This window comes from Tachysurus vachellii, chromosome 4 (genome assembly GCF_030014155.1).
Source record: "Tachysurus vachellii isolate PV-2020 chromosome 4, HZAU_Pvac_v1, whole genome shotgun sequence".
Taxonomy (NCBI): Eukaryota; Metazoa; Chordata; class Actinopteri; order Siluriformes; family Bagridae; genus Tachysurus; species Tachysurus vachellii.
Window position 1 is genome coordinate 4,543,570 of NC_083463.1, and position 14,529 is coordinate 4,558,098.

At 39.5% G+C, this 14,529-nt stretch overlaps 1 protein-coding gene across 1 annotated transcript; it reads left to right on the forward strand.

The window, feature by feature from the left end:
• Positions 1–704: 704 nt before the first annotated feature.
• On the forward strand, positions 705–14,250 carry LOC132844084 (uncharacterized). Its single transcript, XM_060867247.1, has 16 exons — positions 705–708; positions 841–957; positions 1,086–1,202; positions 1,331–1,447; positions 1,576–1,692; positions 1,822–1,938; positions 2,067–2,183; positions 2,313–2,429; positions 2,559–2,675; positions 2,804–2,920; positions 3,049–3,165; positions 3,293–3,349; positions 8,079–8,960; positions 10,636–10,740; positions 13,062–13,108; positions 13,253–14,250. The coding sequence occupies exons 1-16, from the start codon at positions 705–707 to the stop codon at positions 13,613–13,615; spliced, it is 2,628 nt and encodes an 875-aa protein (XP_060723230.1). The 3' UTR covers positions 13,616–14,250.
• The last annotated feature ends 279 nt before the right edge of the window (positions 14,251–14,529 follow it).

Below are 14,529 nucleotides of genomic sequence, written 5' to 3' on the forward strand. Positions count from 1 at the left end.
GATCTGATCATGGATACGAAGTTTATTTCACACGGATTAACCTGACAGTTACTGGTGAGTTTGTACAGACATTTCGACACATTGAATTAATGTTTTTTGACATTAAAGAACTTTTTGCTGCTTTAGATCCAGGTGTCACAGGTTCAAGTTCAATACCCATATGACCAGAGATCTATTTTTGTGTTGAAAATCTGAAATAATTTGCATTGCATTTTGCATAAATATTTCACAAATACACTTCCTGAACATCTCTTTCCAATAAAAACTAAAGGGAAGTTAGTACTGCAATAATGTCTTGTTAACATGTAAATGAAGACACAATATATTCACACAGAAGGACAGAAACAGAGACAATACCAGTGTGTAACAGAACAGGAGCAGGAGTTACAGAACTTTGGTATCTTTCTGAAGTGTAGAAATGTGTGAGAGTGAACTCAGGATGAAGATCCTCCTCATCTTCACGCTCTGTCTGATCTCAGGTAAGGAAATGCACTTGAAAATAAAATTCACTATCATCAGAAGCATTACATGAAGGAAATTTTGCTCAGATGGATTTAATGTTGTTTAAATGTGGAGATGTTTGTTTTTTTGTTAGATGGAGGATCAGTAACAGATGAAAATATATCTTCAGGAGAAGGAGTCCTTACCACCAGTGAGTATGATACAGAATATACTCAAACCCCAAAATATTTCTATAAGGGTTCATGGGCAGGTATGATCTAGGGTAAAGAAATGCACTTCAAAATAAAACTCACTATAATCAGAAGCATTACATGAAGGAAATTTTGCTCAGATGGATTTAATGTTGTTTAAATGTGGAGATGTTTGTTTTTTTGTTAGATGGAGGATCAGTAACAGATGAAAATATATCTTCAGGAGAAGGAGTCCTTACCACCAGTGAGTATGATACAGAATATACTCAAACCCCAAAATATTTCTATAAGGGTTCATGGGCAGGTATGATCTAGGGTAAAGAAATGCACTTCAAAATAAAACTCACTATAATCAGAAGCATTACATGAAGGACATTTCGCTCAGATGGATTTAATGTTGTTTAAATGTGGAGATGTTTGTTTTTTTGTTAGATGGAGGATCAGTAACAGATGAAAATATATCTTCAGGAGAAGGAGTCCTTACCACCAGTGAGTATGATACAGAATATACTCAAACCCCAAAATATTTCTATAAGGGTTCATGGGCAGGTATGATCTAGGGTAAAGAAATGCACTTCAAAATAAAACTCACTATAATCAGAAGCATTACATGAAGGAAATTTCGCTCAGATGGATTTAATGTTGTTTAAATGTGGAGATGTTTGTTTTTTTGTTAGATGGAGGATCAGTAACAGATGAAAATATATCTTCAGGAGAAGGAGTCCTTACCACCAGTGAGTATGATACAGAATATACTCAAACCCCAAAATATTTCTATAAGGGTTCATGGGCAGGTATGATCTAGGGTAAAGAAATGCACTTCAAAATAAAACTCACTATAATCAGAAGCATTACATGAAGGAAATTTCGCTCAGATGGATTTAATGTTGTTTAAATGTGGAGATATTTGTTTTTTTGTTAGATGGAGGATCAGTAACAGATGAAAATATATCTTCAGGAGAAGGAGTCCTTACCACCAGTGAGTATGATACAGAATATACTCAAACCCCAAAATATTTCTATAAGTGTTCATGGGCAGGTATGATCTAGGGTAAAGAAATGCACTTCAAAATAAAACTCACTATAATCAGAAGCATTACATGAAGGAAATTTCGCTCAGATGGATTTAATGTTGTTTAAATGTGGAGATGTTTGTTTTTTTTGTTAGATGGAGGATCAGTAACAGATGAAAATATATCTTCAGGAGAAGGAGTCCTTACCACCAGTGAGTATGATACAGAATATACTCAAACCCCAAAATATTTCTATAAGGGTTCATGGGCAGGTATGATCTAGGGTAAAGAAATGCACTTCAAAATAAAACTCACTATAATCAGAAGCATTACATGAAGGAAATTTCGCTCAGATGGATTTAATGTTGTTTAAATGTGGAGATGTTTGTTTTTTTGTTAGATGGAGGATCAGTAACAGATGAAAATATATCTTCAGGAGAAGGAGTCCTTACCACCAGTGAGTATGATACAGAATATACTCAAACCCCAAAATATTTCTATAAGTGTTCATGGGCAGGTATGATCTAGGGTAAAGAAATGCACTTCAAAATAAAACTCACTATAATCAGAAGCATTACATGAAGGAAATTTCGCTCAGATGGATTTAATGTTGTTTAAATGTGGAGATGTTTGTTTTTTTTGTTAGATGGAGGATCAGTAACAGATGAAAATATATCTTCAGGAGAAGGAGTCCTTACCACCAGTGAGTATGATACAGAATATACTCAAACCCCAAAATATTTCTATAAGGGTTCATGGGCAGGTATGATCTAGGGTAAAGAAATGCACTTCAAAATAAAACTCACTATAATCAGAAGCATTACATGAAGGAAATTTCGCTCAGATGGATTTAATGTTGTTTAAATGTGGAGATGTTTGTTTTTTTTGTTAGATGGAGGATCAGTAACAGATGAAAATATATCTTCAGGAGAAGGAGTCCTTACCACCAGTGAGTATGATACAGAATATACTCAAACCCCAAAATATTTCTATAAGGGTTCATGGGCAGGTATGATCTAGGGTAAAGAAATGCACTTCAAAATAAAACTCACTATAATCAGAAGCATTACATGAAGGAAATTTCGCTCAGATGGATTTAATGTTGTTTAAATGTGGAGATGTTTGTTTTTTTGTTAGATGGAGGATCAGTAACAGATGAAAATATATCTTCAGGAGAAGGAGTCCTTACCACCAGTGAGTATGATACAGAATATACTCAAACCCCAAAATATTTCTATAAGGGTTCATGGGCAGGTATGATCTAGGGTAAAGAAATGCACTTCAAAATAAAACTCACTATAATCAGAAGCATTACATGAAGGAAATTTCGCTCAGATGGATTTAATGTTGTTTAAATGTGGAGATATTTGTTTTTTTGTTAGATGGAGGATCAGTAACAGATGAAAATATATCTTCAGGAGAAGGAGTCCGTACCACCAGTGAGTATGATACAGAATATACTCAAACCCCAAAATATTTCTATAAGTGTTCATGGGCAGGTATGATCTAGGGTAAAGAAATGCACTTCAAAATAAAACTCACTATAATCAGAAGCATTACATGAAGGAAATTTCGCTCAGATGGATTTAATGTTGTTTAAATGTGGAGATGTTTGTTTTTTGTTAGATGGAGGATCAGTAACAGATGAAAATATATCTTCAGGAGAAGGAGTCCTTACCACCAGTGAGTATGATACAGAATATACTCAAACACCAACATATTTCTCTGTAAGGGTTCATGGGCAGGCTGTGTTGACAAAATACGAAAAAACATAAGAACAAATTGGTAAATTCAGTTAAATTCTCATTGTTTTATGACACCAAATCAGCTCAGGGTGATGATCAGAGAACTCACTTTAGAGGACAATGAAACTTGTGGAACTGATAGAAATTTGGTAAAAGGGGGTGTCTGTCGCGGTGAGGCAAAGGCGAGTGAGGATCCAAATGCGGATTAAACGTTTAATAATCAAAGCCAGGAAACAGATAACCGACAGACAGGCAAAACTAGGCGACACACAGAGCTAACAGGAACATAAACAATGACTAGCAACAGTTAAGTGAACAAACAGTGTATATATATCAGACAGGAACCAATCACAAAGCAGAGACAATGAGTAACTATGACAACAAACGAGAGGGAATGAATGAGTTCAATGAGTGTCCATGGCAACAAACGAGTGGGCGGAGCAAACAATTAACAGGGCAAGACAGCGGACAGAAACAGGGCAAAACACACACAGACTCATTACAGTGTCTCACCAAAGTCTTTTTTTTTCTCTTCCAAAAAAATAAAACTATAAAATAAACCTCTAGTATCATTAATCTAGCCATGGGGGTCACAGTCCAGTGACTTCTGTGCCGGTCCCAAGCCCGGATAAATAGAGAGGGTTGCGTCAGGAAGGGCATCCGGCATAAAACATTGCCAAATCTAACCATGCGAGTTGTCAGTAAGAATTTCATACCGGATCGGTCGAGGCCCGGGTTAACAACGACCGCCATCGGCGCCGTTGACCTACAGGGCGCCGGTGGAAATTGGGCTACTGTTGGTCGAAGGAGTAGAGGAGGGAGGAGAGTGCACAGACAGAGAGAGAAGAGGAAAGGTAAGAGTGTAGGACTGAGAATAGGGACTCTGAATGTTGGTACTATGACAGGGAAAGGTAGAGAGCTGGCTGATATGATGGAGAGAAGGAAGGTGGATATACTGTGTGTACAGGAGACCAAGTGGAAGGGTAGCAAGGCTCGTAGTATAGGAGCAGGATTCAAGCTGTTTTATTATGGTGTGGATAGTAAGAGAAATGGGGTAGGTGTGGTCCTGAAGGAGGAGTTTGTGAGGAATGTTCTGGAGGTGAAGAGAGTGTCAGACAGGGTGATGAGTCTGAAGTTAGAGATTGAAGGGGTGATGTTGAATGTTGTTAGTGGTTATGCCCCGCAGGTAGGTTGTGAGTTAGAGGAGAAAGAGAGATTCTGGTGTGAATTCGATGAGGTGATTGAGAGTATTCCCACGGGTGAGAGAGTGGTGATAGGAGCGGATTTTAATGGACATGTTGGTGAGGGGAACACAGGTGATGAGGAGGTGATGGGCAAGTTTGGAGTTAAGGAAAGGAACCTTGAAGGACAGATGGTAGTAGACTTTGCTAAGAGGATGGACATGGCTGTGGTTAACACTTATTTTCAGAAGAGGGAGGAACATAGAGTGACTTACAAGAGTGGAGGTAGGAGAACAGAGGTAGACTACATCCTTTGTAGAAGAGGCAATCTGAAAGAGATTAGTGACTGTAAAGTGGTAGTGGGAGAGAGTGTAGCCAGACAGCATAGGATGGTGGTGTGTAGGATGACTCTGATGGTCTGTAAGAGGAAGAGGTCAAAGATAGAGAAGAAAACCAAGTGGTGGAAGCTGAAAAAGGAGGAATGTTGTGAGGATTTTAGACAGAAGTTGAGACAGGCTCTGGGTGGTCAGGTAGTGCTGCCGGATGACTGGGAAACTACAGCAGAAGTGATCAGGGAGACAGGGAGAAAGGTGCTGGGTGTGTCATCTGGAAGGAGGAAAGAAGATAAGGAGACTTGGTGGTGGAATGAGGAAGTTCAGGATAGTATCCAGAGGAAGAGATTAGCCAAGAAGAAGTGGGATATGGACAGGACTGAAGAGAATAGACAGGAATACAAGGAGTTACAGCGCAGAGTGAAGAGGGAGGTGTCTAAGGCCAAGCAGAAGGCATATGAAGAGTTGTACACTAGGTTAGACACTAGAGAAGGAGAGAAGGACTTGTACAGGTTAGCTAGACAGAGGGATCGAGATGGGAAGGATGTGCAGCAAGTTAGAATTATTAAGGATAGAGATGGAAGGGTGCTCACAAGTGAGGAGAGTGTACAGAGGAGATGGAAGGAATACTTTGAGGAGCTGATGAATGAGGAAAATCAGAGGGAAAAAAGAGTAGAAGGGGTGAACTTTGTGGAACAGGAAGTAGATAAGATTAGAAAGGATGACGTCAGGAAGGCTTTGAAGAGGATGAAAAGTGGAAAGGCAGTTGGTCCTGACGACATCCCGGTAGAGGTCTGGAAGTGTCTAGGAGAGGCAGCAGTGGAATTTTTAACTAGTTTGTTCAACAGGGTATTAGAAAGTGAGAGGATGCCTGAGGAATGGAGAAGGAGTGTGTTAGTGCCGATCTTTAAGAATAAGGGTGACGTGCAGAGTTGCAGCAACTATAGGGGGATAAAGTTGATGAGCCATACAATGAAGTTGTGGGAAAGAGTAGTGGAAGCTAGGTTAAGGAAGGTGGTGGAAATTTGTGAGCAGCAGTATGGCTTCATGCCCAGAAAGAGCACAACAGATGCAATTTTTGCTCTGAGAATGTTGATGGAGAAGTATAGGGATGGTCAGAGGGAGTTGCACTGTGTGTTTGTAGACTTAGAGAAAGCGTATGACAGGGTGCCAAGAGAAGAGCTGTGGTACTGTATGAGGAAGTCAGGAGTAGCAGAGAAGTATGTCAGAGTGGTGCAGGACATGTATGAGAGGAGCAGGACAGTGGTGAGGTGTGCTGTAGGTCAGACAGAGGAGTTCACAGTGGAGGTGGGACTGCATCAGGGATCGGCTCTGAGCCCCTTCCTGTTTGCTATAGTGATGGACCAGTTGTCAGAGGAGGTCAGACAGGAGTCTCCTTGGACGATGATGTTTGCAGATGACATTGTGATCTGTAGTGAGAGCAGGGAGCAGGTGGAGGAAAACCTGGAGAGGTGGAGGTTTGCGCTGGAGAGAAGAGGAATGAAAGTCAGTCGTAGTAAGACTGAGTACATGTGTGTGAATGAAAGGGAGGTAAGTGGAACAGTAAGGTTACAGGGTGAAGAGGTGAAGAAGGTACAGGAGTTTAAGTACTTGGGGTCAACAGTCCAGAGTAATGGAGAGAGTGGGAAAGAAGTAAAGAAGCGAGTGCAGGCAGGTTGGAGTGGGTGGAGAAAGGTGTCAGGAGTTCTGTGTGATAGGAAAATATCAGCAAGAATCAAGGGGAAGGTGTACAGGACAGTGGTGAGACCGGCCGTGCTGTATGGTTTAGAGACAGTGTCACTGAAGAAGAGACAGGAGTCAGAGCTTGAGGTAGCCGAACTGAAGATGTTGAGGTTCTCTTTGGGTGTGACAAGACTGGACAGGATTAGGAACGAGTACATCAGAGGGACAGCCCATGTTGGACGTTTGGGGGACAAAGTTAGGGAGGCGAGATTAAGATGGTTTGGACATGTTCAGAGGAGGGAGAGTGAGTATATTGGTAGGAGAATGTTGGACATGGAGCTGCCAGGCAGGAGGCAAAGAGGAAGGCCAAAGAGGAGGTATATGGATGTAATTAATGAGGATTTGAAGCTAGTGGGTGCAAGTGTTGAGGATGCAGAAGATAGGGTTAGGTGGAGAGAGATGATTCGCTGTGGCGACCCCTGAAGGGAAAAGCCGAAAGAAGAAGAAGAAGATCATTAGCACTGAAAATACAAAGTATCAAGTAAACATATTTCAGTACAGTCCTTAAATATAGTTTTAAAATATTTTCATGATATTTTAAGACTAGTGTGTGATATTATTGGCAGTTAGTGAATAGAACACTAACTGCCAATTTATTTTACATTTAACAAGGAAACTTGTTAAATTCTGGAACTGATGTGGTCTAGCTGATATTATCTGCTAAAAGTCTGACTTTTTTTTCATGTCCTTTCAGACTAAATAATACGGCAGGTAAAATGCGTTTCGAACACATCAGCTTTTTCTCAGTATATATATTTATAAAGATGTTGTTGACATTAAATTTTCAGCAGATGTCAGTAACAACCCAAGTAATCCATACAAAGATTATGTATAGCGCTGGCAAACTTCATATAATTAAAGGAAGGATGTATTTAAAAACGTACTGAGACATTCTTGACAAAATATCTGCAGCCATCTACTAGGGTGAAGAAGATGAAACAAGGGACATTTTAGCAAGACAATAATCCTGAACACACAGCCAAGGAAACTCTCAATTGGAGAAAGAAAATAAAGTGGCTAAAATGGTTCAGACAATCACCTTACCTGAATCCAATAAACAAAATCGATCAGAGTTCATAGAAGAGGCCCATGGATCCTTCGAGCTTTCATGACTGTTTGTGCATGCGACTAGTTTGAAGCTGTCATTATCAAAGGCTTTTGTACAAAGTATTAATACATTTCAGTAAGCATTTTCAATACTTTGTCCCTGTGCCATTCAATTTTATTAAACATAACTTAATTTCTGAACTTATTTGTTTCATATAAAAAGCAGTCAGTCTTTCTGTAGGTCTGCACAAACAAACTGTATAATGTAGTGTTGCATCTGTATATTAAACACTCAAACTCAAATATCTGTACCAATATTAGATTCTCTTACTTATCTTTTAATTATATAAACTAAACATTTCAGGCTCAGATCCAGCTCAGATTTTACTCAGCTCTCCATCATCATCATCATCATCATCATCATCATCATCTTCACAACCCTCATCACCATCATCATCATCATCATCATCAGAATCACCACCACCACCACCATCATCATCACAATCACCAGGATCACCACCACTACCATCATCATCATCACAATCACCACCACTATCAACATCATCATCATCATCATCATCATCATCATCATCATCACTACCCTCATCACCACCACCCTCATCATCATCATCATCATCATCATCATCATCATCACAATCACCACCATCACCATCACCACCACCATCAACATCATCATCATCTCCACTGCCACCCTCATCATCATCATCATCATCACCACCACAATCACCACCATCATCACCACCAGCATCATCAGCATTATCATCACCACCACCATCATCATCATCATCATCATCATCATCACCACCACAATCACCACCATCATCACCACCAGCATCATCAGCATTATCATCACAATCACCACCATCATCATCACCACCACCACCATCATCATCATCATCATCATCACCTCCACAATCATCACAATCACCATCAACATCATCATCATCACAATTACCACCACCACCAACATCAACATCATCATCATCACCATCATCATCATCATCATCATCATCATCACCATCATCACCACCAGCATCATCAGCATTATCATCATCACCACCACCACTAACATCATCATCACAATCACCACCACCACTATCATCATCATCACCACAATCACCACCACCACTATCATCATCATCAGCAGCAGCATCTTCATTGTCAACAATATCATCATGTATCAACAATATCACATCTGACTTTACTCCAGCTTCTCCTCCAGCAGGTGAGTCTGCTCTACATACAGTGAGGAAAATAAGTATTTGAACACCATGCTATTTTGCAAGTTCTCCCACTTAGAAATCATGGAGGGGTCTGAAATTGTCCTCGTAGGTGCATGTCCACTGTGAGAGACATAATCTAAAAAAAAAAATCCAGAAATCACAATGTATGATTTTTTAACTATTTATTTGTATGATACAGCTGCAAATAAGTATTTGAACACCTGAGAAAATCAATGTTAATATTTGGTACAGTAGCCTTTGTTTGCAATTACAGAGGTCAAACGTTTCCTGTAGTTTTTCACCAGGTTTGCACACACTGCAGGAGGAATTTTGGCCCACTCCTCCACACAGATCTTCTCTAGATCAGTCAGATTTCTGGCCTGTCGCTGAGGAACACAGAGTTTGTGCTCCCTCCATAGATTCTCTATTGGGTTTAGGTCTGGAGACTGGCTAGGCCACGCCAGAACCTTGATATGCTTCTTACAGAGCCACGCCTTGGTTATCCTGGCTGTGTGCTTCGGGTCATTGTCATGTTGGAAGACCCAGCCTCGACCCATCTTCAATGCTCTAACTGAGGGAAGGAGGTTGTTCCCCAAAATCTCGCAATACATGGCCCCGGTCATCCTCTCCTTAATACAGTGCAGTCGCCCTGTCCCATGTGCAGAAAAACACCCCCAAAGCATGATGCTACCACCCCCATGCTTCACAGTAGGGATGGTGTTCTTGGGATGGTACTCATCATTCTTCTACCTCCAAACACGTTTAGTGGAATTATGACCAAAAAGTTCTATTTTGGTCTCATCTGACCACATGACTTTCTCCCATGACTCCTCTGGATCATCCAAATGGTCATTGGCAAACTTAAGACGGGCCTGGACATGTGCTGGTTTAAGCAGGGGAACCTTCCGTGCCATGCATGATTTCAAACCATGACGTCTTAGTGTATTACCAAGAGTAACCTTGGAAACGGTGGTCCCAGCTCTTTTCAGGTCATTGACCAGATCCTCCTGTGTAGTTCTGGGCTGATTTCTCACCTTTCTTAGGATCATTGAGATCTTGCATGGAGCCCCAGTCCGAGGGAGATTGACAGTCATGTTTAGCTTCTTCCATTTTCTAATGATTGATCCAACAGTGGACCTTTTTTCACCAAGCTGCTTGGCAATTTCCCCATAGCCCTTTTCAGCCTTGTGGAGGTGTACAATTTTGTCTCTAGTGTCTTTGGACTGCTCTTTGGTCTTGGCCATGTTAGTAATTGGATTCTTACTGATTGTATGGGGTGGACAGGTGTCTTTATGCAGCTAACGACCTCAAACAGGTGCATCTAATTTAGGATAATAAATGGAGTGGAGGTGGACATTTTAAAGGCAGACTAACAGGTCTTTGAGGGTCAGAACTCTAGCTGATAGACAGGTGTTCAAATACTTATTTGCAGCTGTATAATACAAATAAATAGATAAAAAATCATATATTGTGGATTTCTGGATTTTTTTTAGATTATGTCTCTCACAGTGGACATGCAGTGGACATTTCAGACCCCTCCATGATTTCCAAGTGGGAGAACTTGCAAAATAGCAGGGTGTTCAAATACTTATTTTCCTCACTGTAACTGATGAATCTGATCCCTTATGAATGATCAGCTTGTAGGTTAAAGTGACTGTCTGTCTGTTTCTCTTCCAGGATTTCCAGCTTCCACTGTGATCACTGTGTCTGTAATTCTGCTGCTGCTTCTGATTGGAATTATAATCCTCATTCTGACTCTACAAAAGAGATGCATAATTAAAGGTACCCAATCACACACGGCACATGATGTTCACAACAACATGTTTGACATGTTTAGTATGACTAATTCATAACGCTGGTGAAACTGGCAAAGTTGCTGCATCATTGTTCTGGTGTTCAGTCCTAAGCTCAAGTTACTGTTTTGCAAAAGTTCCCAAACATGCTAACAAGGCTGCTTAAAATAGCTCCCAATGAACAAGTGAATGTGTGTATTGTCACTGTTAACCTCAAAATTTATTCAAATACATATTCAGCAGGAGGATCAGTGACACTGAGTCTGTTCCAGATGTCTGTTTCAGATGAATCCAGAAGAGAGAACAAAACAACCAACACGCTATAGATTAATAAATACATGACTGGATTTAAAAGAGAACCTGAAAGAGAATAAGTTAGTGGGTAAAAAGTGTTGCTAAATAAAACTGCAACAAATCTGAGGCCATCATTAAACCACTGTATAAGAATACCGTATGTAACCTTTGGTTAAAGTATTAAGAATGAAAAAGAACCAACTACACGTGGTTATTTATTCACCAAGGAAAATAAGTATAAAAAAAAAAAAAAAAGAATTAAACCAAAAAGAAATTACAATAATATGAAGGATCCTGCTGGTTCGTATGGGATTACAGACTGGTCTCCAAATCCACCGTGAAAACTAAACAATATTTTAACAACAAAATAAAGTAATCACATTAACTTGCCAAAAAGTGAAATCAAATGCAAAGTGACATTTTACAGACATATAATACAGAAAATAAAGCAAATACCTCTTTGGCTGCATGCTATGAGAAAGAGAAAGGTAAACAAAAGGTAAACAAATAAAATGACATTATAGCAGCAGTTACACTCCCCTTCTGTTAAGCCTCAAAAATCACAGTTCATCATCAGATAGTTGTAGGTGAATATTTATGCGGTAACATACACTTATAGAAACAAAGGAAACAAAAAGGAATAAAGAATGCAAATAAGTCCAAACGCAACAGGTAAAGCCAGATTAATTTAAAAAGCACCGAAGCTGCTTAACAGAAGAAATACAAAACCAGTTAATTCGATAAACTTGTACTAGGGATAAATATCCAACAGTGTATTATTGACATATATCATACAAGTCAATGGGGCAGAACAATCCTTACAAACACTCTGTAAATCAGCGGTTCACCGCACGGCCCCGACTGTAAAGCAGTAATGAGTCAAGTTTATAAAACAGCTCTGAGAAATACATAAAAAAAAATAAATAAATAAATAAAACAGCAGAAAACAAACACAAAAACAGTAAACAGCAGTAAGCAGAACAGCAACTAACGAAGCAGCAGCTAGCGCTCTTTGGCCTAAGAAGAGCCAAACAAAAAAGAAGACCTTTTCTGCCCACACAGCATGCACACAGGAGAGAAATCAAAGCGCCACTCAAATGTGCTTTTTATAAAGCCGCTAACACGCTGCATTAATTGCGTGGCACAGGTGTGCTCAAAGTAAACGCGCAGCTCAGCAGCAGTGGGCGTGTCTTCGGACCCAAAATCCACCCATCAAAATAAAGACAAATAAACCTAAATAAATTAAGATATTGCAGTTGTATATATACATTACATTTACCAGACACCCTTATCCAGAGCGACTTACATTTTTTTTAATCTCATTTTTTATACAACTGAGGGTTAAGGGCCTTGCTCAGGGGCCCAGCAGTGACAACATGTTGGATGTAGGAATCAAACTCACAACCTTCTGATTGGTAGCCCAACACCTTAACCACTAGGCTACCACATCCCTCAGTACATAGTATATATACAGTACAGCCTGATTGGCTAAGGCTCAACCTTGTGTATTGTGTGTTAAAAATAATTAACTTATTTAAAGCCCCAGTAAACGCAACCGAGGTGCAAAAACCTGACATTAGACAGGTCATGCCCATTAGGACAGTCCGAGTGGGTCTGATCCGTGAATTTAGCTGGGGCCTTGCCACATTTTTGTCTTGAATTTGTTTAAGAACGCTATACCATACTCTAATATAGCAGAGGAGGGCAGTTACTGTAGTAACTATTTAAGTATTTTCCTCTCTTGAGGATAACAATACACTAACCTGAATCTGCGTTCATTTTTATAATTTTGTGTCAGTTATTTTTCATTATACATAGTCTGCCAAGAACACAGGGAAGTATGTCTGTGTTCTGGGGAATGTGGTCCATGGTGGCCATGTTTGTAGGCCATGGTGCATGCTGTGGAACTTTTGTAACCCTTCTAGTCATAACTTATAAAATACTTCTCGATTCACACTAGCAAAGGTATTAAATTCAAAGATTACTCATAATTTAAAAATTATGCTTTTTTTGAAGCTTCTCTTGGCATGTGTTGTGTACCAGGCTCAGGAAACATCCAAGAGGTAATTGGCTTTATGAGTGTGTGTGTGTGTGTGTGTGTGTGTGTGTGTGTGTGTGTGTGTGTGTTTATTACCAACACATATTTTCTTTAAATACAAGTACACATTATGCTATCTCTCTTCTCAATATGTTCTCTTTGCTCACAGGTTCCTGTTGTTTTTGAATATGAGGAGATTAAAGACACCAGACGACTTTCTGAAACTTCTACTGTTTACTCCAATGCTCAACTACCCACAACTCCATCTGTTTATGACAACACGGTGCTACACACAATAAGTTCCTGTGAGACTATTTATTATACTGTTCAACTACCCACAATCCCCTCTGATCAGGACACCTTCTCTACAGTTCAGTTACCCACACATCTCTCGAATGAGGCTGAAGGTCTGACTTATGCAACAATTAGTTTTCACTCTAATGCCACCAGCACTAATGATGCAGTTCCACAGTTTAAGGAAGACGTCTCTAATGAATATAGTTCAGTCCATCACATTAATTCATCTGTTTAGTTTAGCATCATAAGGGTTAAGTCATACAGTGCTGGAATAATTCTTTATTCTTCATCCACTTCCTCCTCCCCCTCTTCCCCTTCCGCTTCACTTTTCTTCTTCTTCTTCTCCTTTTTTCCTCCTTTTTTTTCTTCTCCTCCTTATTTTTCTTTTCCTCCTCCTCCTCCTCCTTCTTCTTCTTCTTCTTTCTTTTCTTCTTCTCCATTTTTCCTTCTTTTTTTCTTCACTTCCTTTTTCTTCTCCTTCTCCTCCTTTTTATAATTTCTTTCCCTCCTCCTGCTCCTTCTTCTTTTTCTTCTCCTTCTTCCTCCTTCTCCTTCTTCTTCTCCTCCTTCTCCTACTTCTTATTCTTCTTTTCCTCCCTCAAAACATTAACTGCAGCAATTGGCACCATACAGGGGAATTTTCATTAACCTTTCCACTGACCAATCACTCATTGTTTTCTCACACATGCACTTGTTTGTTTTTCATTTTAAACCATGGCCACATTTTCACACTGTTTTATATCTGGACTCCTGATTATGATGCTTCTCTCAAATAAAAGTATACTATAGAATGTATAATATTTAGTAAATGTGTAAAAAGCTTAGTTGTAGCAGCATGACTTATTTCTATTGAAATACGATAAGATTCTAAGTAATCAGTTATATTGTAGTTAATTCTGATCAAATTTTCTGTTTCTTTAGAGAAATCTTCCTTATACATATAAAATAGTATGATATGCAAATGATAGTGATGAAACAATGAATATTCAAGATCTTCTATAAAATGTGAAGGTGATCTCCAGCGACATTTGGGTGTGGGTTTGATTAGCTGCGTTCCCCAAATGTGATGTAGCAAAGTGCACTCAGTTCTCTATACACTCTTTTGTTAATGATCCTGCTCACTGATACTGCTCAATGTACTCATATATA

Excerpts from the sequence above, each read along its gene's own strand:
- LOC132844084 (XM_060867247.1), top strand. Across the intron at positions 2,921-3,048 it reads CTATAAGGGTTCATGGGCAG|ATGGAGGATCAGTAACAGAT; the intron begins GTATGATCTAGG and ends TTTTTTTGTTAG. Across the intron at positions 8,961-10,635 it reads TCCAGCTTCTCCTCCAGCAG|GATTTCCAGCTTCCACTGTG; the intron begins GTGAGTCTGCTC and ends TTTCTCTTCCAG.